This window comes from Macrotis lagotis, chromosome 8, assembly GCF_037893015.1.
Source record: "Macrotis lagotis isolate mMagLag1 chromosome 8, bilby.v1.9.chrom.fasta, whole genome shotgun sequence".
Lineage (NCBI taxonomy): Eukaryota > Metazoa > Chordata > Mammalia > Peramelemorphia > Peramelidae > Macrotis > Macrotis lagotis.
The window spans coordinates 100792181-100819546 of NC_133665.1; the positions used below are offsets into that span (position 1 = coordinate 100792181).

At 39.5% G+C, this 27366-nt stretch overlaps 1 protein-coding gene across 2 annotated transcripts; it reads left to right on the forward strand.

The window, feature by feature from the left end:
* Window positions 1-241: 241 nt before the first annotated feature.
* Window positions 242-27366, forward strand: LOC141495897 (putative serine protease 45). Of its 2 annotated transcripts, none has more exons than XM_074197764.1 (6): window positions 242-442; window positions 531-569; window positions 4421-4583; window positions 7356-7657; window positions 10428-10588; window positions 26533-27366. In XM_074197764.1, the coding sequence occupies exons 1-6, from the start codon at window positions 298-300 to the stop codon at window positions 26776-26778; spliced, it is 1056 nt and encodes a 351-aa protein (XP_074053865.1). In that variant the 5' UTR covers window positions 242-297; the 3' UTR covers window positions 26779-27366. The 2 variants fall into 2 exon arrangements, with proteins under 2 accessions (XP_074053865.1, XP_074053866.1); XM_074197765.1 differs by having other exon boundaries at window positions 7359-7657.

Here is a 27366-nt window from a genome sequence, read left to right on the forward strand (position 1 = left end):
CTGGGCCGCCCCGGGGGCCTGGCAGCCAGTGTGGCGGGGGCACCCTGAGGCTTCCGGCCCCGGGGGGCTGCGCGGCGCTTCCGCCAGGGGGCGCCGCCCGCGGCCGGCCGCAGCTCCGCTAGGGAGCTCCGCTAGGGGGGCGCCGCCCGCAGCCGGCCGCGGCTCCACTAGGGGGCTCCGCCAGGGGGCGCCGCCTGCAGCCGCCCGCGGCTCCGCTAGGGGGCGCCGCCCGCGGCCGGCCGCGGCTCCGCTAGGGGGCGCCGCAGGGGACGACGCTCGACGGCTCCGGAAGGCTCCATGGCGAAGGCGGCCAGAGGCCCGCGCGGCGGCCGGACGGGCTTGGGGGCTGTTGGGGGCCGGGCTCGGGGGGCCGGGAGGATGTTGGGGGCGCCGCCCCGGCTCCTGCTGCCGCTGCTGCCGCTGCTGCTGCTACTCCCCACGGGTGAGGGCCGGCCGGGGGGGCGGGGTGGGGGAGGGGCGGCCCGCCCCCGCGCCGCTAACCGGGCCCCGCCCCCCTCCTCTCCCCACAGGCTGCGCCGCGGAGGAGCACTTGAACCAGGACGAGATTGGTGAGTCCCGCGGAGGGCGCCCTGGGGAGCCGGAACCCGGCCCGCCCCGGCCCCGCCCACCCCGCTCGGGAAGGTGATTGGGCGGGAGCGCGCAGGCCCCTCCCTCCGGGCGCGCCGGGTTGCAAGGGGCCGCTGCTGACCTTCCGGCCCTGCCCCAGCACCCCGAGAGGACCCCGACGTCCTAGCTGCCAAGTTCAGCTCTCCGGGGACTACTTTTTTTCCTTTTTATTTATTCCTCCAATTATCCGTAAAGATAATTCCCCACATTCATTTTTCCTAAGTTTTCTCCCATCCCACCCTCCCCTCTTCCCATCCTAAGATTACAAAACATCTAATATAGCTCGTGCTACATAGATTTCCATATGAGCTGCTGTAAAAGAAGAATCAGAGCAGAAGGGAGAAAGAAAAAACAAAATACAAGTTTAAAAGAGTGAAAATAGTCTACTTTGATGTGCTTTCAGACTCCCCAGTTCTTTCTTTGGAGGTGGATGGTATTTCCCATCCCAAGTCTTTTAGAATTGTCCTTGCCCGCTGTGTTGCGGGGAAGACTCGGTCTGTCCTGCTTGATCATCACACGGTGTTGTTCTTAAACTCCGTTACAATGTTCACCTTCTGCTCACTTCACCTAGCATCATTTACAGGTTTTTTTCTGAAATCTGCTCTCATTTCTTATAGAGCACTAATGTCCATATACCACCACTTGTTCAGCCATTCCCCGATTGCTGGGCATCTCCTCGATTTCCTATTCTTTGCTACCACAAAGAGTTACTCTGAACATTTTTGTATATGTGGGTCTCTTCCCCCTTTTTACAAGCAGCAGCAGCAGCAGCAGCAGCAGCAGCAGTAGTAGTAGTAGTAGTAGTAGTAGTAGTAGTAGTAGTAGTAGTAGTGCTAGTATCATTATTAGAATTTGCTGGATCAAAGGGTCTGCAGTTTTATTGCCCTTTGGACATAGTTTCAAATTGCTCTCTAGAATGGTTGGATCTGTCAGTGTCCTAGATTTTCCCTCATCCCTTCCAACATTTATTATTTCCCTTTTCTGTCATATTAGTCAATGATAGGTGTGAGGTGGTACTAAAGAGTTGTTTAAATTTGCATTTTAATTTACTAAGATTACCAATGATCTAATATAGATCATGCTACATAGATTTCCATAGGAGCTGCTGTAAAAGAAGAATCAGAGCAGAATTAATTGACTAATTAATAGTAAACAGAACATGTTTCATTTGAGTATAGCTTTGATTTCTTTTTTGAAAATTGCCTCTTCATTACCAATTGGGAAATGACTTGTATCCTTATACATTTGACTCAGTCTATATTTTAGATAATACTCGCTGTAAAAAACATTTCCCAGATTTCTGCTTTCCTTGGTTGTGTTGGTTTTATTTGTGCAAAACCTTTTAATGTAATGTAATCAAAATTATCCATTTTATATTTCTTAATGTTCTTTTATTTGGTCATAAATTCTTCTCCTTTCCATAGATCTGGCAAGTAAACAATTCCTTTTTCTTCTAATTGGCTTCTGATATCACCCACATGTCTCAATCATGTACCCATTTTGACCTTATCTTGGTAGAGGGTGTGAGATGTTGGTCAATGCCTAGTTTCTGTCTTATTGATGATAACTGCTCTCCTTAAGATCACATGATCCAGGGAGGCCTCAAACCAGTGATTAGATACTCATATTGCAAATGAGTAGTAAGAATATGATGACCTTCCTGGAAACAATGTCCCCAACCACAAAGAAGTACCCTCCTGAATAATGCCAATGAGGTCAGTTAGCTTCAAAGATTCCCCAGCAGACAAAGTCCTGGGCCTTAGGGAGTTTCTTATTTGTGCAGAGCAACTGTTATTTCTTCCACCTCCATGTAGGTCCTTTCCTGCCATTCTCTTCTCTCCTATGACTACCTTTCATCTCCTTCAGTCTGTTATGGTACAAGGTAGTTTCATCCAATATATCTAAATCTTAATGAGTGACACCCTTTGGGTGATCCCTCTGGAATCAAAGGTGTCTCAGCTGTAACCCTGAAATGGGAAAGGAAAGGGATTCCTTGGTGCTCACCTAAGCCAACCTCCTCGTTTTGTAGATAAGTAAATAGGGACTCAGAAAAGTTAAAAAATCATTCGTCCATGGTCACAACAGTGGGAGTCAGAAATAAGAGACCTTGCATTCAGCTTAAAATGCATGGTATGGAGGAGCATGAGGCAGGTGAATACAACCACTCTAAGTCTTCATAGAGGGACTTCTTTATTTGACTCAAGGGACTTTCCCAGAATATTCCACATGATCATATATTCATAAGATCATAGGTTCACAGAGAATCAGAAGGGACCTTAGTGTCCATCTAATTCAACTGCCTTATTTTTACAAATGAGAAAACTGAGGAACAGAGATTGCTCAAGGTCATAAGGGTATTAAGTAGAACAGGGATTTAAACTAAGGTCGTATGACTCTAAACTACATCTCTTTCTACAACCCCTCTATTAAAATATAATGTGTCTGTTGAAAAACAGCTAGGTGGCACAGTGGATAGAGCACTGGCCCTGGGGACAGGATGACTTGAGTTCAAATCCAGCCTCAGACACTTAATAATTTCCTAGTTGTGTGACCTTGGGCAAATCATTTAACCCCATTGCCTTGCAAAAAGAAAAAGTCACAAAAGAAAACTCCAAGGACAGAGGTCCACAAGTCACCAAGAGGCAGATATGACTGAACAATATTTTTATAGTGCTTCAAGGTTTTTGTAGTCTTTTACATGTTATTTCATCGGATCCCCACAACAATCCTGAGAAGTAGGTAACATTACTACCTCCATTTTACAGTTGAGGAAACTTGAGTCTGAGAGAAGTCACACAACTTGCCCAATATCACATAGCTAGAAAGTGTCTGAGGGATTTGGAATGTTCTATGCATTGCATCTCTTAGTTGTCAAGTGAATACAATTCAACTGAATCGAAGCTGAATGGTCTTATGAAATAGAAATCAAAATGGACTAGTTTCAAATCCAAAGAGATATCTGGTTTTCCCTCACATCAGAATCCCTGTCTGTTAGTATAGACAATCAAGGAGAAACTTCCTAAGATTCATCATGGAGTGAGGACCCATTAATAGTCACTACCAAGAGCTGTAGAGATCAACAATAATAATAATGAGAACATTAGTAATGGCTCCCATGACTACTGCAGAGGAACTTAGGAAGTCTAGGAGTGGGTAGTACAAGTATCATTATTAGCATTTTGCAAATTGGGAAAGATGATTTGCTCAATTGCACAGTAAGTATCAGAACCAGGATTCAAACCTAAGTCATTTCTTCTCAAATCCAGAAATTTTTTTAACAGTCTGTTTCTTCAAGGATTATGGCTTAAATGGAAGGCTGATGATCCAGGATTCTGGGTCCCTGCACCCCACCTCCTTCTGTCTGTCTCTTTCTCTGTCTCTGTCTCTTTGTCTCTGTCTCTCAATGACTCTCTCTCTATCTCTCTGTCTCTCTCTCTGACTCCCTGTCTCTTCCTCTCTCTCTCTGTCTGTCACACACACATGTCTGTCACACACACACACACACATACACACACACACCTTTTTTGTTTTTTGCAAGGCAATGGGGTTAAGTGACTTGACCAAGGTCACATAGCTGGGTAATAACACATTTTTCTTTTTACCTCTCCCCAATCTCTCTCAATTCTCCCTCTTATCTGTCTCTCTCCCCCTCCCTCTCTCTGTCCCTTTCTCTCACTTTTATGTTTCTTGCTCTCTCATTTCCCTGTCTCAACTCTTTTCTGTTTGTATCTCTATCTCTTTGTCTCTTCTCCCAACATTTCTCTCTTATCTCTCACTTTTCCTTCCTCCCTAGATTGTGGGCATCAGTATCTCAACCACAAAGACATAGTTGCAGAAGATGAAATACCCATGAAATGGCCTTGGCAAGTGAGTATTCAAGAAGGCAAAAATCACCTGTGTGGTGGGTCCGTAATTGCCCCCAGATGGATCCTGACAACTGCTAATTGCGTGAATAGGTGAGTTGAGCCTTTCCAAGGTACTTTGTGAGCTAATCAGTCAATCAGTATATTGTTCTCGATAAATATCATTTACCCTACCCATCTTACAGTATTGTGGGGATCATGCTTTGTAAACTGTCTTGTGATTCTGGCAGAATAATTGGGTTAGGTGGGGTTGGGGGTGGGGAGGTTGGGTTCAAGGAGGATGATCTGGAAAACAGGAAAGAGTCCAGAAAAGTAAGGATAGTGTCACCATTCCAACTGGGGTAGGTAGAAAGAGTTATAGAAAGAGAAAGAGGTGGCAGGAAGTACAGGGTGTGGGTTTAATTGGGTGAAAAATGACCACTTGAGAGGGCCAACTTAATGCAGAATCACAGGATTTCAGCAGAACAGACTAAAATCTATACAGTGTCTCCAACAAGTAGTCATCTAGCACCTGTTCAAATGAGGAATTAAAAAAACAACCCTACCTCTCAAATCAAACTGTCTACTTTTTGACAACTTTACTGTTTTGAATAATATTAAGATTTGGCTTAAACTCAGTTAACCATCAAGTCAACAGTAAATATTGGGGAAACAAAGAAAGGGGAAGAATAAATGAATGAATAAAAGAATGGATGGATGAATGAGGCCAATAGATAAATGAATGGATAAGTTAGTGGATGAAGAAATAGAACAACTCGCAACCCAACCCAAGGAGCTGACATCTCAATAGGGGAAACTACATGCAATTAAGTATAGATACAAGATCTAGTCATAGTAGATGAGAATTAATGGGACAGTGGAAGGCACTAGCCAGGGAGTAGGCCTCTTGATGAGTCTTAAAGGAAACCAGGCAAGCCTGGAAAGGGAGATGAGGAAGGAGAGTTGTCGACATGGGTGACAGGCCAATGCAAAGGCATGAGATCTACCAAACCAAAGTCTGCTGCCCAGCAGCTCTTTGCTCTTCCTTGTGTGCCCTCCTTTCTCACCCCACTTATTCACAGTCAAACTGATCAAGGTAACTCCTTGAAGCTATTTGAAACTAATTCTTGAAACTTTTTAAAGACTTAAAATTATGTCCCTCTTTGTGTCTTCTCCAGGCTAAGCAGTTCTATTTCATTGAACAGATTTTCATATGATCTGTTCTTTAGTCCTTATATCATTCTACTAAATCTCCTCAAGTCTATTTCCTTCTCACCTAGCACTGAACACAATATTTCAAGAGAACCATAGTGGGGAAAAAATGTTAGATTTGGAATCATATAACCTGGATTTAAATGTCACTTACCTTCTCTGGACTTCAGTTTTTTCCTCAAATAATAATTTTTTAAAAAGATAGCTACAAGTTCAATCTCAACAATATGATCTTAAACTTGTTCTGAGAAACATGGTGTAGCAGGACTAGAGAGGAGATGATTCTGTTGCCCCTCTGCTCTGTTCAGATCACATCTGGATTATTGTTTAGTTTTGGGGGGCCACATTTTAGGGAGGATATTGGCAAGCTTGGGCAGCATCCAGAAAAGCACAGGGTGGGCAGCACCTTGAAATTATGTCATATGAGGATTGGCCAAAGAAAATGAGAATATTTATCCTAGTGAAAACTTGGGGGGTATAGTAAGAAAGGGGACACATCATAGTTCTCTCCAGATAATTAAAGGACTTTAATGAAAATGAAATTAGATTTGTTCTATTTTTGTCCTAGGAATCAAATTTAGGGGGGGGAAATGAATGGAAGTTGCAAAGAGGCATTTGAGCTTGATGAAAAGAAAACTTTCTAATGACTAGAACTATCCCAAAGCAAAATGGATTTTCTTAGAAAGTTGTGGTTTCTCACTCCCCTTGAGTTCTTTGAAGAGAGGTTAGCTTCTGTTCAAGTTTTGAATTTTTCTTTTTTTTTTTCTTTTTCTTTTTCTTTTTTTTTGGAGGCAATTGGGTTAAGTGACTTGCTCAGAGTTACAAAGCTACTAAGTGTCTGAGGCTTAATTTAGAACTCAGGACCTCTTGGCTCCAGAGTTGCTATTCTATCCACTGTGCCACCTAGCTGTTTCCAGGTTGAACTTCCTGCTCTAAGATTTTCTGATTCAATGTCATCTGCAAGTTTGATCAAGCTGACATCCATGCCTTTACCCAAATCATTGCCAAATACAATAGTATACATAGGGCCACAGGCAGATTCTCATGACTTCTCACAAGAGACCTCCCTTTCAGAAGGTATGATCACCGACTCTTTGAAGATGAGCATTTTCAACAAATTCTGAATCTTAGTTCTGCTTGATGTCAGCATAAATAAATGTGGTGGTTGGAAAACAAATGGAAAAGATTTTGACTCAGTAAAAGGAAGAATTTTCTAATAATCAGTAGCATTCTATAATATTGGCACTCTGGATTCAGAGTGATCTCCCTATTACTGGTTGGTATTCAAATATAGTATAGATTACCACATATCAGGGAGACTGCAGAGGGAATTACTGATGCTTAAAAGACCTTGTTAAGATTCTGTGACTCTGAAATCACACCACCATACAGCATTCTCAAAAGCCAAGGTGCTGTTGCCTTTAGTCAAGTCACAGATCTTACAGAGTGAATCATCTAGTCCAACCTCTCTCATTTTGCAGATGGATAAACTATGGTCCAAGTGTTTCAGTAGCTTACGTAAGATCACCCAACTAGCAGATTCAGGGTCCCCTAGCTAGCAAATGGTATGGTCAGGACTCCAGGGCATGTTTTCTGATTTTTCCTTTCCCACAAGTCCAGTGCTCTTTACACTAAATGGGCTGATGACAATGGTAATGTCTTTCCTCTTTCCAGCAGAAATATTACTTTTAATGTCTTAATGGGGAGTTCGAAGCTCAGTGAAACAAACGACACAAATGCTCTTCGAGTCCCAGTCAAGAAAGTGGTAATCCATTCCAACTACCAAAGCAGCAGATACTGGACCTGGATTGGCCATGAGAACAACATAGCTCTTCTCAAGCTGGTCCATAGGGTGAATTACACCAAGTATATTACCCCAGTCTGCCTTGCCCCTTCCAAGATGGAAGTGAGATCCGGGTCCCTTTGCTGGGTCACAGGCTGGGGCCAGACCAGTATAGGCAAAAAGAAACATAAAGGTGAGGAAATAGTCCCATGGAAGGAAGGAGCCAGCCTTGATCTCCTCTCCTAGAGTTCTTCAGTGGTTTGGGGTTCTTCCTCTTTAGCTTTAGTATAACTTAGCCTTCACCATATCCACTTAACTTCTAAGTTCTGCTTGCCATATACATTTCTATCTGTCAACTTCCTGATTAATCTAATTTTATTTATTAATTAATCTAACCTACTAGTCTACTATTTCCCCAGGAAGGGCATTTACCATTCCTGAGCAAATGATAGCAGCCACAATTTCCTACCTGTTTGAGTTTTGCAGTATGTGGGTCTGCTGATAGGTTCATTTCTGGCATCTATGTCCTCTGAGTCACTGCTGGGTCCTGAGACCCTTCTCCAATATATCATGATTTGATCCCGGTCCTTTACTTTTGTTCCCCAGTGCCCCGCCCCCATTTAGTCAATCCACTCCCCTCCTCCCCAGGAAAGTTTATACTAAGGGACAAGGGCCTAAATGAATCCCCTTCCCCTCCAGAGCATTTGTACTTAGGTGGAGGAAACTGAATGAGACATGATTTAACAAATTGTTCTCTGATGATGGAAAATAATGATAATGGAAAAAATAAGACTTTTTTTTAAATGAAGAGAGAGATTTTGTCGGTATTTTTGGTCCTCTTCAAATCACAACCACTAAACCAGTGCTTTAGGATTAAAGGGAGAGGGGTGAGGAAGAACCAACAGGAGCAGGAACCTGCAGCTAGGTCAACACTAGATCTCAGGTAAGAGGATTTGCTTTTCAGTCCTGATATATGACCTGGATCTGGACCTCCATTTTCTTATCTGTAACAAGAGGGACTGCACTCAGTGATCCTAGAAGATGCTTTCTGTAGCCTTGGCACTGTGCTTGGGCTTTTACAAATATGAGCTTGTTGAATTGTCCTGGCCATCCTGGGAGGCAAGTCCTGTTGTTAATCTTGTTTTACTTTATTGTTGCTGTCTAATCCAGGGTGTAACTGAGCAGCAATTCCCTTACAGAAATCTCTTCCCTTGAAGGTCTCCAATATAGTAGGGAACTCAAACTCATTATCCCTCAAAGCAGCTAGCTCCTTTTCCTTTTGGACGGCTTTAGTTGTTCAAAGATTTCCCCCAGATTATGTGCTAAAATGTGTAATTCTTGCAACTGTGCTAATTGCTCAGTTTATTTGTTCTCCAAACATTTATTAAATGTCTATTACATTGCACAATTCTGTACTAGGCCTTACATCATTTGTAATCTCTCATCCCCATGGTGGGACTTACAATGCTTGAAGACAGCCATCCTCCCTAGAAGTCTCCTCTCAAGCTAAGCATGCCCTATTCCATCAGGGTCCAGATGTGGGATGGAGAATCTGAAGAAGGCTTAGAGCTCACTCATCAAGTCCAGCCCCCTTACTTTAGAGGAAGAAACAAGACCAGAAGGAGAAATGACTTGCCCACAGTCATACATTAGGTTGCAAAGTTAAGATCCAAACCTAAGTTCTCTGATCCCAAAACTAGTGCTCGTGTGCAAACACAGAGAGAAATCGGCCTGGTTCTAGATTAGATGTCCTAAATTTAGCAAGCACTTCAAAGGTCTAGTCTGGCTATTTTGAATCCCCTGGACTGACTTGAGGTGAGGCTTCTGTGTTCTTTTTCCCCTTTTGGCTTCCACTGAAAATTGTTCTTATGTCTCTGGACTGAGTTCATTGTTCCATTCTACAATCTCAAGCTCATTCTGAGCCAATTGAAAAAGGCTTCTAAAGGCCTGGCAAACTTGTAAGGAATTACCCATCCTGCTATAACAGCTTGGCTAAGTGTCTTTATTACCCTATTTTCATTAGGAAATGAATATAGATTACCAACAGATAAATAGAACAATTCCCATCCCCTCACAATCAGAATATTCACTACAATTCATGGGCTACCCCTCAAAGGCTTGCTTCTTTGGGAATTATTTAAGGAATTATGTCACCCAAGGATCACCTGATAGAATATGGCATATTTAGCCTAAGAAGAGACATAGAGGTAGAGGAGGATAAGATAACTGTCTTTAGGCATTAAAAGACCTATCATAAAGATGGGGATTAGATGTATTCTGCTCAGTCTCAAAGGGTAGAACTGAGAGGGATAGAAATAGTTAAAATACAAATTTTTGTTTGTTTTTATGTGTGAGGCAATGGGGTTAAGTGACTGGCCCAGGGTCACCTAGCTAGTAAATATCAAGTGTCTGAGATTGAATTTGAACTCAGGTCCTTTGGACTCCAGGGCCGGTGCTCTATCTACTGTGCCATTTAGCTGCCCAAGAGGGAGATTTTGGAAATTGAATGCGCTCCCTTGGGAGGTTATTGTAGGACTAGAAGTAGTGTCCTGGTTGTTCTCTTGGCAGGAAGACTCTGGCTCAGATTCAGGTTGACCAAAATGCCCTCTCTGAAGTCCCTTCAACACAATATCCTATACCTCTGAATTCAGGGCACCTGCCTGCTCCTGCTTCCTAGGGGACATCATTCCTCATCCTTTTCAGAATTCAGTGGAAGCGGGGGCGGGGGGGAGATGAACACTGAGAAAAGAACAGGAGAGAAATTGAGGTCCTTTCTTTGCTCTCCCTTTCCTGAACCATGCAAACTAACCACAGTGGATAAAGAAAATTCTAAGAGGCTGCCCATACTAGTGAGGTCATCCTTGAGAAGACCTGAGGGCTTGAGGATTTTCTGATTGAGGTGGGGGGATGGCAGGTGGCTCCTGGAACCCAGAAGGCTCTAACCACAGTGGCCTATCCCACAGAACAACTGTCTCCAGTCCTTCAACAAGCGGAGATCACAATCATGAGCAATGATGACTGTGACACTGCCTACCACGATGTCTCTAAAGTGTCCAGCATTGTCCGCATCATCTCCGACACCATGCTGTGCAGCTATTATTCCCGAGGAGGAGACTTCTGCTTTGTGAGTTCTATGCCTGGGAGCTTAACAACAATAATAATAGGGGCGGCTAGGTGGCGTAGTGGATAAAGCACCATCCTTGGAGTCAGGAGTACCTGGGTTCAAATCCGGTCTCAGACACTTAATAATTACCTAGCTGTGTGGCCTTGGGCAAGCCACTTAACCCCATTTGCCTTGAAAAAACCTAAAAAAAATCCAATAATAATAGTAATATGTGGACTGATGGGTTGATGACACCACAGACAGGGACTCCCTCTCCCCTCCATTCTTTGTTGTCAGAGAAGGGGATGATTTCAGGAGCTCCTCTTGGAGCTCTGGGTGGACAAAGCGCCACCACACAAACTTCAGAAAGTATTTGTGGGGTAACCAGATGGCACCATAACCTGTGGAGTTTTGGGCCTGGAGTCAGGAAGCCCTGAGTTCAAATCCAGCTTCAGACACATTTGAGCAGTGTGACCCTGGGCAAGTCACTGTAACCTCTGACTACCTCAGTTTCCTCATCTATAAAATGGGGATAATCATAGCTCCTCCCTCCCAGGATTATAGTAAGGTTAAAATGGGATGACGTTAATGAAGTACTTGGCAAACTTAGGACACTATATGAATGGCATTATCCTTTATCAGTGCTATTGTAAATTGTTGTCATTACAAATGATAGCAATAATTAATCATTATTACAGCCTACATTGATGATGATGATGATGATGATGATGATGATGATGATAAGTATTTCCATAGTACCAGCACTGGGCTCGGTACTATATGAATATTATTAGCTCATTAGATCTTCATAACCATCTTGGGAGGCAGGTACTATTGTTATCCTTGATTTACATTGTTTTTGGTATCTAATCCAAGGTATAACTGAGCAGGAATCCTTTCACAAAATTCCTGAAAATTACTCAGCCAGTCTCTTCTCTTGAAGGTCTCCAAATACAGTAGGGAACACAAGCACTTTCTTTTTTGGACAATTTTAGTTGTTAAGAAGTTTTCCCTCACATTGTATTAAAAATCTGCATATTTTGCAACTTTGCTAATTACTCATTTCATTCATTCTCCAAACATTTATTAAATGCTTATTATATTACATTAGTCCTGGGGTTAAAACAGTATCCCCCCTAGGTATTTTTCAAAGTACTTTAATGTTTTATTTCTCCCAATTTCATGTAAAAACAATTTGAATATTTTTTTTTCAAATTTTGAGTTCCAGATTCTCTTCCTCCCTCCCCTTCTCTCTCATTGAGAAGGCAAGCAATTTTAGATAAGTCATACATGTGCAGTCATGAAAAACACATTTCCATGTAAGTCATGCTGTTGAAAGAAAACACTAATCAAAAAAAGCTTAAGTATTTTGTTTAGCATTTTTCATCACAAGTCCTTCAGAGCTGTTTGGATTTCTGTGTTGCTGAGAATAGCTAAGTTATTTATAAATCATCATTATACAATATGTTCCTGTATGCAAAGTTCTCCTGGTTCTGCTCTTGTCACTTTGTATCATTACCTCTAAGTGTTTCCAGGTTTTCCTGACAGCACAATAGTATTTTATCACAATCATATACTGTAAGTTATTAGCCATTCCCCAATTGATGGGCATCCCTTCAATTTCTAGTTCTTTACCACCACAAAAAGAGCTGCTTAAAATATTTTTGTACATGTGTTTTTTTCTTTCTGTTTTTTAAAATCTCTTTGGGATATAGACCTAATGGTGGTGTTGCTTGGTCATTTTTAGGGTTTTATAGTTCTCCAGAATGGTTGAATCAGTATACAGTTTCACCAACAGTAAATCTGTGTCTTAATTTTCCCACATACTCTCCAACATTTGTCATTTTTCTTTTTCTGTCATATTAGCCAATCTAATAGGTGCAGAATATGTTAGCTCAGAGTTGTTTGAATTTGCATTTCTCCAGCCAATAGTTATTTAGAGCATTTTTATGTGAGTAGATAATTTTGATTACATTGTCTAAAAAATGCCTTTTTTATATTCTTTGGCAATTTGTCAATTTGAGGAATGACTCTTATTTCTATAAATTTGACTTGGTTCTCTATGTATGTGAGAAATAAGGTCTTTATCAGAAAGACTTGCTGTAAATTTTTTCACAGTAATGATCATTGACTATGTATTTCCCTCCATCCCATTCCCCTTGTTTATTCTTATCCTTTACCCTGTCCATTCTCACTTAAAAACACATGCAACAGCTCATCACCGTTTTCCAACTAAACTGGTTTTTTGTTTTCATTTTTAAGTTAAATTATTTTCTATAATCAAACATTATTTCCCCCCTCCCACTTCTGCCCCAGAAAGAAAGAAAGAAAGAAAGAAAGAAAGAAAGAAAGAAAGAAAGAAAGAAAGAAAGAAAAAGAAAAGTAATCTTTGTCACAGATTTTCATGGTCAAGCAAAACGAATTCTCATTTAGGCCTTGTCCAAAAATATGTATCTCATTCGACTTGTTAGTCAAATAACTCTTTGCTAGATTATTAAATCATTTATTAAATGCTTCCTAAGTATTAGCCACTGTTCTAAACACTAGGAATACACAAAGGAACAAAAGATAGCTCTTGTCCTCAGGAAGTAGATGGTGTCCAGGCTCCCTGGACCTGATCATTGTGTGAATTGGAGCTCTTAAGTCTTTCAGAATGGTTTGTTTTTATAAAAATGTTATTTTTATAGAATGAATTATTTTCATGTTTCTCTCTTTACTTTAGTCTATATCAGGTTTCCCAGATTTCTCTGAAATCATCCCCTCCATCATTTTTTACTACACAATAGCATTCTATTATATTCCTATACCGTAGCTTTCAATCATTGCTTACCTCATAAACACCATCTTCATTTCTAGTTCTTTGAATTACAAAGAGTAGTTACAAATAGTTTTGGACATATAGGACCTGATCTATTCATTTTGAACAAAAGTACCACCTTATCAAGTCTCAATGATTCTTATAAAATCAAATTTAAACCTTCGTACTAAGAACACTAGTTCCCTTATTTTTTCCTACCTATACTCTGTATCTTGGTATATAGACCTTTGAGACTAAATATTATTTCTGCCTCTTTTTTTAGATAGTTTTCTGTGAATTACTAGTCTTCTCCATTGCTATCCTTCCTATTTTTGAAATTGTGATATTTGAAATTGTGATAACTAACACATTATACATATATATATATATATATGTGTGTGTGTGTGTGTTTGTGTGTGTGTCCATATACATAAATGTATACATATATGTTCACCTTCCTGGATCTCTACCTTGTCATGACAAAGGGGCTTGCATAGCTCAATAAAACTATGAGCTATGCCATACAAGGTTACCCAGAAAGGACAGGTCATAGTAATGAGTTAGGACAAAAAGTAATACACTGGAGAAGGAAAAGTCCATGGACAGTATTAAAATCATAAAAGAGATAACATCAGAATATGAGCCCTCAGGTTGGAGGATGTCCTATGTACTATTGATGAAGAACAGAGGACAACTACAAGAAGTTCCAGAAAGAATGAAGCAGATAAGCTAAAGCTGAAAGAAAGCTCAGTTGTGAATGTGTCTGATAACAAAAATCTGATGCTGTAAAGATCAATTTTGTATAGAAACTTGGAAATGTAAGATCTGTGAACTAAGGTAAACTGAATGTGACCAAATAGGAGACAGATTAAACATTGACGTCTTGTGTATCCGTGAACTAAATGAATGGGAATGGGAGAATTTAATTCATGTTACGTTACATTATTTGGGCAAGGATTCCTTAGAAGAAATGGAGTAGTCTTTCTAATTAATAAATGAGTTAGAAAAGCAGTGCTGGAGTATAATCTCAAAAATAATGGCATATCTGTTTGAATCCAAGACAAACTGTTCAACATCTTGGTAATACAAGTTGATACTCCAATCACTGATGCCTTAGAGGCTAACGTTGATCAGTTCTATGAAGCTCTACAAGTCTTCTAGAAATAATATCAAAAAAGATTTGATATTCATCACAGTATTGGAATGCTAAAACAGAAAATTAGGGTTTTGTCAAAATAATTCACTAATCAAGGCATACACTCTCTTTCCATAACCCAAAAGGTTATGGACCTCACCAGATGTTCATTATTGAAGTCAGATTAATTATATATTTTGCAGCCAAAGGTGGAAAAGCTCTGTACAGTTAGTTAAAACAAGATCTGGAACTGACTGGGGCTCAGATCAAGAGCTTCTTATTGAAAAATTGATATTTAAATTGAAAAAAAAGACCATGTAGGTACGACCTAAATAAATATCCCTTGTAAATATGGAGGGGAAGTAATGAATAGATTTAAGGGATTAGATCTGTTTGATAGAATGCCTGAAGAATTATGGCCAGAAAATTGTAATAGCATATGGGAGGCAAAAATAAAAACGTACAAAAGAAAAAGAAAAACAAGGAAACAAAAAGACTGTCTGATGAGGCTTTACAAATAGCTGAAGAAAGGATGAAAGGAAAAGGAGAAAGTTAAAAGATATACCAAACAATGCAGAATTCCAGAGAATAAAAAGGAGAAATAATGTTTTATTATATGAGCAATGCAGAGAGATAGAATGGGAAAGACAAGAGATCTCTTTAAGAAAATTAGAGGTAGAGACTTCCAGCCAAGATGGCGGAGAGAAGACAGGCACAGTTCTAAAGTCTTCTGATCTCTTCCCTATCTATCACATGAAACAAACCTCTTAAAAGAAATCTGACCCACAAAACCCAGAAAGAAAAGCCAGGAGAAAGAACATCTACCTCAGGATTTCTCTCCCACAGCAGCTTTGGCCGAATTCGGGCAGGTGAGTCTGGGCTCAGAGGGAGGATCAGCCCCAGATCAGCCAGATTAACAGCTGAATTGAAACCCAGAGTCTGAGGGCCCGAGAGCCAGACCTGCTGGGTCAGCAGTGGGGCTGGACGAAAGGGGCTTGGGTCTGCAGAGAAACAGAGGCACTGGTGTTGGTGCTGTCCCCAAGGAGCTTGGGGACCGGACTTGGGGGAGAGTCCTGGTGCAGGAGAGCTATGGACACCATCCCTGGGCTTCTCGGGTCTGAGAAACCCTGAGTCCACACCTCCACTGCACTGAGACCTCTTCCCAAACAAACAAATGCAAACTACTTCTGCCTCAGGCCCAGGTGTGTGAACAGAAGAACTGGCCTCAGGCCAGGGTAAAGCCCACCATTGATTGAAGGCAAAAGAATTCAATAGCTCCAACTCCTCCCGTCAAGCAAAGGGAGAAGGCCTCTCAACCAAGGTCACAGACATTCCAGAGAAAGCAACCAGCACCTCCTACTGGCCAGCCAGAGAAACTGCAGTCAGTGAATAAAGCCTTTAGCAATCCCAAGCCCAGGTGAACCAGCCCCCCCCCCCAACTCAAGGTCTTAGCATAATGAAGAAGGGTCAGCGGAAAGGTGAATCCATAGAAAAATTCCGGGAAGGGAAAGACCCCAACTCAGAGAGACCTGGAACCTCTGAGGAGAATACAATCTGGTCTCCAGCACAGAAAGACTTCCTTGAAGAAATAAGGAAGGAGCTTAAAAATTTGGGAGAGACAATTAATACCTTGAAACAAGAAAACAAAACCTTAGAAAGTACAATTGGACAAACACAAAAGGAGAATAAATCTCTCAGATCATCAATTGGACAATTACAAAATGAGAATAATTCTCTCAGATCCTCAAATGAGCAAATGCAAAAAGAAATTAATTCTCTCAAAACTCAGTTGGTCAAATGGAAAGCTCTTTCAAAAGTAGAATTGACCAATTGGAAAAGGAGTTGCAAAAGGTTAATGAAGAAAACTCCTCCCCCCAAAAAAAGAATGGAGTCTACAGAAACTAATGACTCCATGAGACAGCAAGAGTCAGTTAAACAAAATCAAAAAATAGAAGCAAATGTAAAATACCTCATCAACAAAACCACTGACCGCAAGAATAGATTGAGGAGGGGCAACCTGAAAATTATAAGACTTCCTGAAAACATTGAAGAGAAAAAAAGCCTGGACTTAATATTACAGGATCTAGTGATGGAAAACTGCCCTGAAATCATGGAATCAGAGGGTAAAGTAGTTATTAAAAGAGTACATCGATCCCCACCAGAAAAAGATCCTAAAATGAAAACACCAAGGAATGTTGTGGCCAAACTCGAGAACTATCAGATAAAAGAAAATCCTGCAAGCAGCCAGAAAGAAACAATTTAAATATCAAGGAGCCACAGTAAGGATCACGCAGGATGTGTCTGCATCAACTTTAAGGGATCAAAGGGCCTAGAATGAGATATTTTGAAGAGCATGGGAGCTTGGAATGCAGCCAAGAATCTACTTTCCCGCAAAGCTGAGCCTTCTGTTCCAGGGAAAAAGATGGACATTTAACAAAATGGAAGAATTCCAAAAATTTCTGATGAAAAGACCAGAGCTAAACAGAAAATTTGGACATCAAACAGGAGGTTCAAGAGACACATGAAAAGGTAAAAAAAGGGGGGGCAGTAAAAGGAAAAAAAATGCAATCCAGTAAGTTGAAACTGGCTATATCCCAGCATGGGGGGAAAAAAGATTCTCATAAACCTGGAGAAATGTAACTCTAACAGAGAGAATACACCTAGTCAGAAATGATGGACATTCATGATCTATCCATGAGACTACTATCTAATGGGATGTAACTGGCTTTAACCCCACTTGGGAGAAAGACTCTAATAACTCTCAGGAATTTTGACTCTATTCGATAGAATATACAGAACTAGAAAGGACAGACACTCAGAATTTTCTATAACTTAGATAGAATGATCTAAAAAAAACACTACCTCCCTAAAAAGGGGGACAGGAAAGAGACAGGAGCAGGGAGGAGATTGAATGGGTTAAATCTCATTACACTAAGAGGTACAAAAAACCTATGGTAATAGTGAGGAAGAAGGGAGCAGAGGAGAAACACCTGAATCTTCTTCTCATCAGACTTGGCTTAAAGTCAACCTACACATACTCAGTTAACTTATAAAACATCTAACCTTTCAAATATTAAAAGGGGAAAAGGGGAGGGGGGATGGAGAGAGGGAAGGGGAGTGGGGGAAATAAGGGGAAATAACAAAAGGAAGGGAAGGGAAAAGGGAAAAAGGGAAAGGGGAAAGAAAGGGGAGGGTGTGATATAGGAGGGCAAACACACTGAAGGGGGTGGTTTTCAGAAACAAAAGACTGGGGAATATGGATAAAAGGGGGGGAAAGGGGGAAAATACAAACAGAGGGAAGATAGCACAGAGAGAATCAGTAATCATAACCTTGAATGTGAATGGGATGAACTCTCCCTTAAAATGTAAGCAAATAGCAGAGTGGATTAAAAACCAGAATCCTACAATATGCTGCTTACAAGAAACTCATTTGAAGCAGAGAGATACATATAGAGTAAAGGTAAAAGGTTGGAGCAAAATATATTTTGCTTCAGCTGAAGTAAAAAAAGCAGGGGTAGCAATCCTTATCTCAGACAAAGCAGCAGCAAAAATAGATAGCATTAAAAGAGATAAGGAAGGAAACTTTATCCTCCTAAAAGGTACCACAGACAATAAAGTCATTTCAATATTGAATATATATGCACCCAGTGGACAGCACCCAAATTCTTAGAGGAGAAGCTGAAAGAACTACAGGAAGACATAGCAAAACTCTACTAGTGGGAGACCTCAACCTCCCGCTATCAGATCTAGATAACTGAATCATAAAACAAACAAGAAAGAAATTAGGGTGGTAAATAGATTGTTAGAAAAACTGGATATGGTAGACTTATGGAGTAAACTGAATGGGGATAGAAAGGAATATACCTTTTTCTCTGCAGTATATGGAACTTATACAAAAATTGACCATGTACTAGGACATAAAAACCTAATGATCAACTGCAGAAAGGCAGAAATAGTGAATACATCTTTCTCAGATCACAATGCAATAAAAGTTATATGCAATACTGAACCAAGTTGATATAGACCCAGAACAAATTGGAAACTGAATAACCTCATTTTAAAAAATGAGTGGACCAAAAAACAAATTATAGAAAGAATTAACCATTTTATCCTAGATAATGATAATAATGAAACAACATACCAAAACCTATAGGATTCATTCAAAGCAACTCTCAGGGGATATATTATAGCTCTGAATGCTTATATAAATAAATTGGAGAAAGAGGAAATCAATGAACTAAACATGCAACTAAAAAAATTAGAGAAAGAACAAATCAAAAATCCCCAAACACCAAATTAGAAATTCTAAAATCGAAAGCAAAAAAACTATTGAATTAATAAATAAAACCAAAAGTTGGTATTATGAAAAAACCAATAAAATTGATAAACCTCTGGTCAATTTGATTAAAAAAAAAGAAAGAAGAAAACCAAATTGCTAGTATTATAAATGAAAAAGGTGAACTCACCACCAATGATGAGGAATTTTGCCCAACTCTATGCCAATAAATTTGATAATCTAAGTGAAATGGATGAATATTTACAAAAATATAAGTTGCCCAGGTTAAATGAAGAAGAGATTAAATACCTAAACAATGCTATCTCAGAAAAAGAAATTCAACAAGCCATTATTGAACTCCCTAAAAAAAATCTTCAGGGCCTGTTGGATTCACAAGTGAATTCTACCAAACATTTAAGGAACAATTGGTTCCAATCCTATACAAATTCTTTGGAAAAAGAGGGAAATATGGAACTCTGCCTAACTCTTTCTATGAAACCAATATGGTACTGTTACCTAAACCATGAAGAGTTAAAACAGAGAAAGAAAATTATAGACCTATTTCCCTGATGAATATAGATGCAAAAATCTTAAATAAAATCTTAGCAAAACAACTACAAGTCATCACTAGGATAATACATTATGATCAAGTAGGATTTATTCCAGGAATGCAGGGTTGGTTCAATATTAGGAAAACTGTTAGTATACTCAATTATATCAACAACAAACCTATCAGAAATCATATGATCATATCAATAGATGCTGAAAAACTTTTGACAAAATACAGCATCCATTCCTATTAAAAATACTAGAGACCATAGGAATAAATGGACTGTTCCTTAAAATAATTAGCAGTATCTATCTGAAACCATCAACAAGCATTATATTCAATGGAGAGAGGCTAGAGGCATTCCCAGTAAGATCAGGGGTGAAACAAGGGTGTCCATTATCACCACTACTATTCAATATTGTATTAGGAATGTTAGCATCAGCAATTAGAGAAGAAAAAGAAATTGAAGGAATTAGAATTGGGAAGGAAGAGACAAAACTCTCACTCTTTGCAGATGACATGATGGTCTACCTAGAGAATCCCAAGAAATCATCTAAAAAAACTACTGGAAACAATTAGCAATTTTAGCAAAGTTGCAGCTTATAAAATAAACCCTCATAAATCCTCAACTTTTCTATATATGTCTATCAAGAAACAGCAGGAAGAGCTAGAAAGAGAAATCTCATTCAAAGTAACCTCAGACAATGTAAAATATTTGGGAGTCTATTTGCCAAGACAGACTCAGAATCTTTTTGAAAACAATTATAAAACACTTCTCACACAAATTAAATCAGATTTAAATAACTGGGCAAATATCAACTGCTCATGGATAGGTAGAGTTAATATAATAAAACTGACAATTCTACCAAAACTAAACGATCTGTTTAGTGCCCTACCAATCAAAATTCCAAAAAATTACTTTAATGAGTTAGAAAAAATTGTAAGTAAATTCATATGGAGAAATAAAAAGTCAAGAATTGCCAGGAGCTTAATGAAAAAAAGTGCAAACGAAGGTGGTTTAACCCTACCCAATCTAAAATTATATTATAAAGCATCAGTCATCAAAACTGTTTGGTATTGGCTAAGAAGTAGAGTGGTGGACCAGTGGAATAGACTAGGTGTAAAAGCAGGAGAAGATTATAGTAATCTGCTGTTTGATAAACCCAAAGAGTCCAGCCATTGGGATAAAAACTCCCTCTTCGATAAAAATTGCTGGGATAATTGGAAGTCAATATGGAAGAAACTTAGATTAGACCAACACCTCACACCCTTTACCAAGATAAGATCCAAATGGTTACAGGACATAGACATAAAAAACAATACTATAAGCAAATCAGAAGATCAAGGACTAGTCTACCTGTCAGATCTATGGAAAGGGGAGCAGTTTATGACTAAGGAAGAGTTGGAGAACATCACCAAAAACCAATTAGATGATTTCGATTACATTAAATTAAAAAGCTTTTGCACAGATAAAACCAATGTAACCAAGATCAAAAGAAATGTAGTAAATTGGGAAACAATCTTTACAACTAATGATTCTGACAAAGGACTCATTTCTAAAATATACAGAAAACTGAGTCATATTTTTAAAACAAAAAGCCATTCCCCAGTTGACAAATGGTCAAAGGATATGCAAAGGCAATTTACAGATGAGATCAAAGTAATCCATAGCCATATGAAAAAATGCTCAAATCATTAATTATTAGAGAAATGCAAATTAAAGCTTCTCTGAGGTACCACCTCACACCTCTCAGATTGGCCAATATGACCAGAAAGGGTTGTGGGAAATCTGGGACACTATTACATTGTTGGTGGAGCTGTGAACTCATCCAACCCTTCTGGAAAGCTATTTGGCACTATGCCCAAAGGGCAACAAAAATGTGCATACCCTTTGACCCAGCAATACCACTACTGGGTCTATACCCTGAAGAGATAAGGTAAAAGGGTAAAAACATTACTTGTACAAAAATATTTATAGCAGCCCTTTTTGTGGTGGCAAAGAATTGGAAATCCAGTAAATGTCCTTCAATTGGGGAATGGCTTAGCAAACTGTGGTATATGTATGTCATGGAACACTATTGTTCTATTAGAAACCAGGAGGGATGGGATTTCAGGGAAACCTGGAGGGATTTGCATGAACTGATGCTGAGTGAGATGAGCAGAACCAGAAAAACACTGTACACCCTAACAGCAACATGGGAGTGATGTTCAACCTTGAAGGACTTGCACATTCCATCAGTGCAACAATCGGGAACAGTCTTGGGCTGCCTGCAAAGGAGAGTACCATCTGTATCCAGATAAGGAGCTGTGGAGTTTGAACAAAGTGCAAAGACTATTCCCTTTAATTTAGAAAAACACAGATATCTTATTGTCTGATCTTATTACCTCTTAGAATTCTCTTCTCTTTAAGGATATGATTTCTCTCTCATCACACCCAATTTGGATCAAGGTACAACATGGAAACAAAGTAAAGACTGACAGAGTGCTATCTGTGAGGGGGGGGGGAGCAAGATTGGGGGGAAATTGTAAAACTCAAATAATATCTTTAATAAAAATAAATTTAAAAAAAGAAAAGAAATTTAGAGATAACAAGGGAATGTTGCATGCAACAAAGACATTCTAAAAGATATAAATGCTAAGAGCTTAATGGAAGTTGAAGAGATTAATAAATGTTGGCAAAAATATACGGAAGACTAACTATACAAGAAAGATCTATTGATAACCATGTCAATTTGATTAAGAAAAAAGAAGAAAACCAAACTGCTAGTATCATAAATAAAAAAAGGTGAACTCAACACCAACGAGGAGGAAATTAAAGTAATAATTCAGAATTATTTTGCCCAACTCTATGCCAATAAATTTGACAATCTAAGTGAAATGGATGAATATTTAAAAAAATATAAGTTGCCCAGGTTAAATGTAGAGGAAATTAAATATCTAAACAACCCTATTTCAGAAAAAGAAATCCAACAAGCCATCATTGAACTCCTTGAGAAAAAATCTCCAGGGCCTGATGGATTCACAAGTGAATTCTACCAAACATTTAAGGAACAATTAGTTCCAATTCAATATAAACTCTTTGGGAAAATAGGGGAAGACGGAACTCTGCCTAACTTTCTATGACACCAATATGGTGCTGATACCTAAACCAGGAAGAGTTAAAACAGAGAAAGAAAAATTATAGACCTATCTCCCTGATGAATATAGGTGCAAAAATCTTAAATAAAATCTTACCAAAATGATTACAACTTATCACTAGGATAATACATTTTGACCAAGTAGAATTTATCCCAGGAATGCAGGGTTGGTTCAATATTAGGAAAACTGTTAGTATAATAAATTATATCAACAACAAACCTATCAGAAATTATATGATTATATCAATAGATGCTGAAAAAGCTTTTGACAGAAATACAGCACCCATTCCTACTGAAAACACTAGAAAGTATCGGAATAAATGGACTGTTCCTTAGAATAATAAGCAGTATCTATCTGAAACTATCCACAAGCATTATATTCAATGGGGAGAGGCTAGAGGCCTTCCCAATAAGATCAGGGGTGAAAGAAGGATGCCCATTATCACCACGACTATTCAATATCATATTAGAAGTGTTAGCTTCAGTAATCAGAGAAGAAAAAGAAATTGAAGGAATTAGAATTGGGAAGGAAGAGACAAAACTCTCACTCTTTGCAGATGACGTTGGTATACCTAGAGAATCCCAAGAAATCATCCAAAAAACTACTGGAAACAATTAGCAATTTTAGCAAAGTTGCAGGTTATAAAATAAACCCTCATGAATCCTCAACTTTTCTATATATGACTAGAAAGATACAGCAGGAAGAGTTAGAGAAATCTATTGATAACCATGATGGTGTGGTTACTTATCTAGAACCAGACATCCTATAGAATGAAATCAAGTGGACCTTGGGAAATATTGCTAACAACAGGACTAGTGGAAGTGATGAAATTCCATATAAGCTAATTTAAAACCCTAAAAGATGATGCTTTTAAAGTGCTGCACTCAGTATGCCAGCAAATTTGTAAAATTCAGCAGTGTTTCACTGGATTGGAAAAAATCCATTTTTTGTCCCAATCCTAAAAAGAATGGCAATGCCAAAGAATATTCAAATAACTAAACAATTACACCCATTTCACATACCAACAAGATTATGCTTAAGATTTTTCAAGGACTGAAAATTACCAGAAGAGCAAGTTGATTTTTTTAATTATATAAATGTTTTATTTGTTTTTCTGATATATATATATATATATATATATATATATATATATATACAATAGTAGTTTCTACCTATCATTTTTGGTAAGGTTTTGAGTTTTACATTTTTAACCCCATCCTCCCTTTCCTACCCCCCCCATCCCCTCCCACAGAAGGCAATCTGATAATCTTCACAGAGTAGGTTGATTTTTGAAGAGGCAGAGGACCTAAAGACCCAATTGCCAACATTCACAGGAATCCAAAGAAAGCAAGGGAGTTCCAGAAAAAACATGTACTTCTGCCTCATTGACTACAAAGATTTTGACTGTGTGGATCACAATAAAATGTGACAAATCCTCAAAGAGATGTAAGTATCAAGTCATTTTACTTGTCTCTTGAGAAACCTGTATGAGAGCCAAGAAACAACAGTTAGAAATGGACATGGAACAACTGATTGGTTTAAGATTGGGAAAGGAGTGTGATTTATGTTGTCATCTTATTTATTTAACTTATATTTAGTGTACATCATGAGAAATGCTAGGTTGAGTGAATCAGAAGCCAAAATTAAGTTTGCAGGAAAAATAAAAATCTCAGCTATGCAGATGATACCACTTTGATGGCAGAAAGTGAAGAATTAAGAAGCCTTTTGATGAGGGTGAGGGAGAATATAAAAGCTGTTTGAAGGGGAGGCTAGGTGGTGCAGTGGATCAAGCACCAGTCCTGGAGTCAGGAGTACCTGAGATCAAATCTGGCCTCAGACACTTAATAATTACCTAGCTATGTGACCTTGGGCAAGCCACTTAACCCCATTGCCTTGCAAAAACTAAAAAAAAAGCTGCTTGAAGCCTAACATTAAAAAAATTAAGATGATGGCAACTGGTCCCATTACAGACTGGCAAATAGAGGGAGAAGAAATGGAAGCAGTATCAGATTTATATTCTTGAGCTCAAAGATCATTGCAGATATGACATTAAAAGACACTTGTTCCTTAGAGGCTCCTTGGAAGGAAAGTTTCTAAAAAGCAGAGATATTACCTTGCTGATAAAGGTTCACATAGTCAAAGCTGGGGTTTTTCTAGGCGTGAAGTATGGTGTTAAGTATTGGATTGTAAAGAAAGCTGAGCACTCCAGCACTCCACTCACTTTTGAATTGTGGTGCTGGAGAAGATGTTTAAATATTTCTTGGACAGCAAGGAGGTCAAATTAGTTAATACTTAAATTCAGACTACTCATTGAAAGGACAAATACTGAAGCTGAAATTTAAATACTTTGGCTCCAAAATAAGATGGAACTCATTAAAAAAGATCCTGTTGTTGGGAAAGATTGAAGGCAAAAGGAGAAGTGGTCAGCAGCGGATGAACCAAGCAACATAAATTTGAACAGGCTTCAAGAGATAGTGGTAGATAGAAGAACCTGGTGTACTATGGTTTATCTGATCACAAAGAGTTGGACATGACTTGCACAACTGTAACACAAACTCATATGTTCATATATAAATAAATACTATATAGTAAATACTATACATTTAAATAAATAAGTAAATAGTATATATAAATAAATAGTATAAATAAATAAGTAAATAGTATATATATATATACATATATATATATACACATATATTCACATATCTCTAAAACCATATGTGGATACACATATGTATTTGTATCTTCCACCCCTCCGTGGCTAATAGAAAGAGTTCAGTCAGATTTACAAAATTTTTCCTCCTCATCCTCCTTTGATACAGTCTATCCCTTGGCAAAGGCCACTCTTTTCTGTCTCTCACAATATCTACCAAGTTCTACTCTTCAAACTTTCTCCCTATTTTATTGTTCATTTTATTCACTTTCCAAATCTACACTTTACTTTCTGAACCCCTTACTTGCAACTGAAAGAAGGATTGAAGACATTGTCTGTGCTCCTAAAGTCTTCAGATTCTTGTCTATAACTTTGCAGTCACAGAGCAGTGCCTTCCCCTTTCTCATTCAACCCTGAATGAAATCATCAGCCAGGGCTATGGGCTTACAAATTTGAAGTGTTAGAAGGCAGTCAGGCCCTAAATATGAAGGAAGACCGCAGACTTCCCAAACTTCCCAAGATAATAATATCAACAACAATAATTAACATTTATAGTGTTCATTATATGCCAGGCCCTGTACTAGGTTCCTTACAAACACAGCTGTGAGAGGAGGATGCTATTGTTACTTCCATTTTATAGATAAGGAAACTAGTCAAAGGTTAAATGACTTATCAAGGGTCACACATCTAGTAAGTGTCTAAGGCTAACTCCAAGCTCAACACTGCATTATGACACCACCTAGGTCCTCTGTTGAACTGTTTCCACTCGTTGACTTGATAAAATGATAGATGTTAGGGAGAAATGATAGATAATGAGATGTAGGGGTGAACCCATTTCAGTTTATGAGGAACCCATTTGCCCTTGTATTAGAGTACAAGCAATCAGTGACCAGCTGAGAGGGTCAACTATGCCTTGTTTGGTCCCCTTTGGAGATACTGAAGAAAATTGGTTATGGAAGAATGGCCTGGGCCTTGAGTTTATTCTTCATTTTCTCCTTGCAACTTTGATGAAGTGCCTCAAGGGATGGGGGCTCCTCTCTGCTCTCTCTCCCCACACCTGGGAAGAGTACCCCCCCCCCAGAATCCAGGGCAGTAAGGGGAGGAGGAGGCTGTGTGGTGCCTGCAGCTGGACCTCATATAATTTTCAGCAAGGAGTCTATTCCTGGAGGCTCCTAAAGAATGCTTTCTGTAGGCAGATATTCTGACTTTTCCCAAAACCCATTGGATTTCTCAGTGTACCTGAGGCCAACAGTACATTATCATCATAGAGTTGTAGTTACATGCAACAGAAACATAGTCACAGTCACTATATCCAACCCAGGCTCCCCTGCTGCCTCCACTTCCACCTGTCCTGTAGGCCATGCTCATCAGCCTTCCTCGCCCTCACTAATAACTGTCCTTCACCTCTCTCTCCAGGGCGATTATGGGGGCCCTCTGGTCTGTGAACTCAACGGAAGGTGGTTCCAGACAGGGATAGTGAGCTGGACCTTAGGATGTTCTCATAAGGAAACCCCAGGTGTCTATACTAGGATCAGCAAGTATTCCAACTGGATAGCCCGGGAGCTGGCAGAACTGAGCTCCGTGGACTCCACCCTCAAGGCTACCTCCTGGATCACACCCCTAGCCCTGATGCTGCCTATTTGTCTCATGATGGCTCTGTGAACTCCTCACCTTCTCTGTATTCCTCCTCCCCACCCACTTCCCCTGCTATGAACTCTATTTTCTCAGGAAACTTTCCTTCCCTTCCTTCCAGAACCTGAATTCCTGCTGCTTCCCTGAGGATTTCACCCCCCTCCTTAGCCTTATGATCTCTTAACAGAGCTGAGGCTCAGGGGGTGAGTGCCTGAGGTTGGTGGACTGATTTCCAAGGCTAAGTGGGATCAAGGAGCTATCTAAAGATATTTGTGGTAAATTGAGCAGGAGGTGAGGGCAGAGGGAGAAGAGTAGCTCCTTAGGAAAGGATAGGATACCAGGGTTTAGAATTTAGGATACTGGGTCCCCTAGATCTCATTGTGAAGGAGAGGGAAGAACCTGAGGCCCTTAGAGAAGTCTGGAGAAGATGATAATAAGAAAAAATGGTTCTAGAAATTGAAAGGAAGATGGTAGTCAATAACTCAAGCAGAGGGAGCCAAAGGTGATTTGAGGAAGAGTGTCTGATATATGAGTGCTCACTCGTGCTAAATAGAAAGAGATTAGCACAGCATTGTATCTTACATACAGCAGGGACTTAATAAATTCATGTTCATTGGT

Coding starts and splice junctions, on each gene's coding strand:
- LOC141495897 (XM_074197764.1), top strand. CDS start 298: ATGGCGAAGGCGGCCAGAGGCCCGCGCGGCGGCCGGACGGGCTTGGGG. Junction 570..4,420: donor CTTGAACCAGGACGAGATTG/GTGAGTCCCGCG, acceptor CTTCCTCCCTAG/ATTGTGGGCATCAGTATCTC. Junction 10,589..26,532: donor GAGGAGGAGACTTCTGCTTT/GTGAGTTCTATG, acceptor CTCTCTCTCCAG/GGCGATTATGGGGGCCCTCT.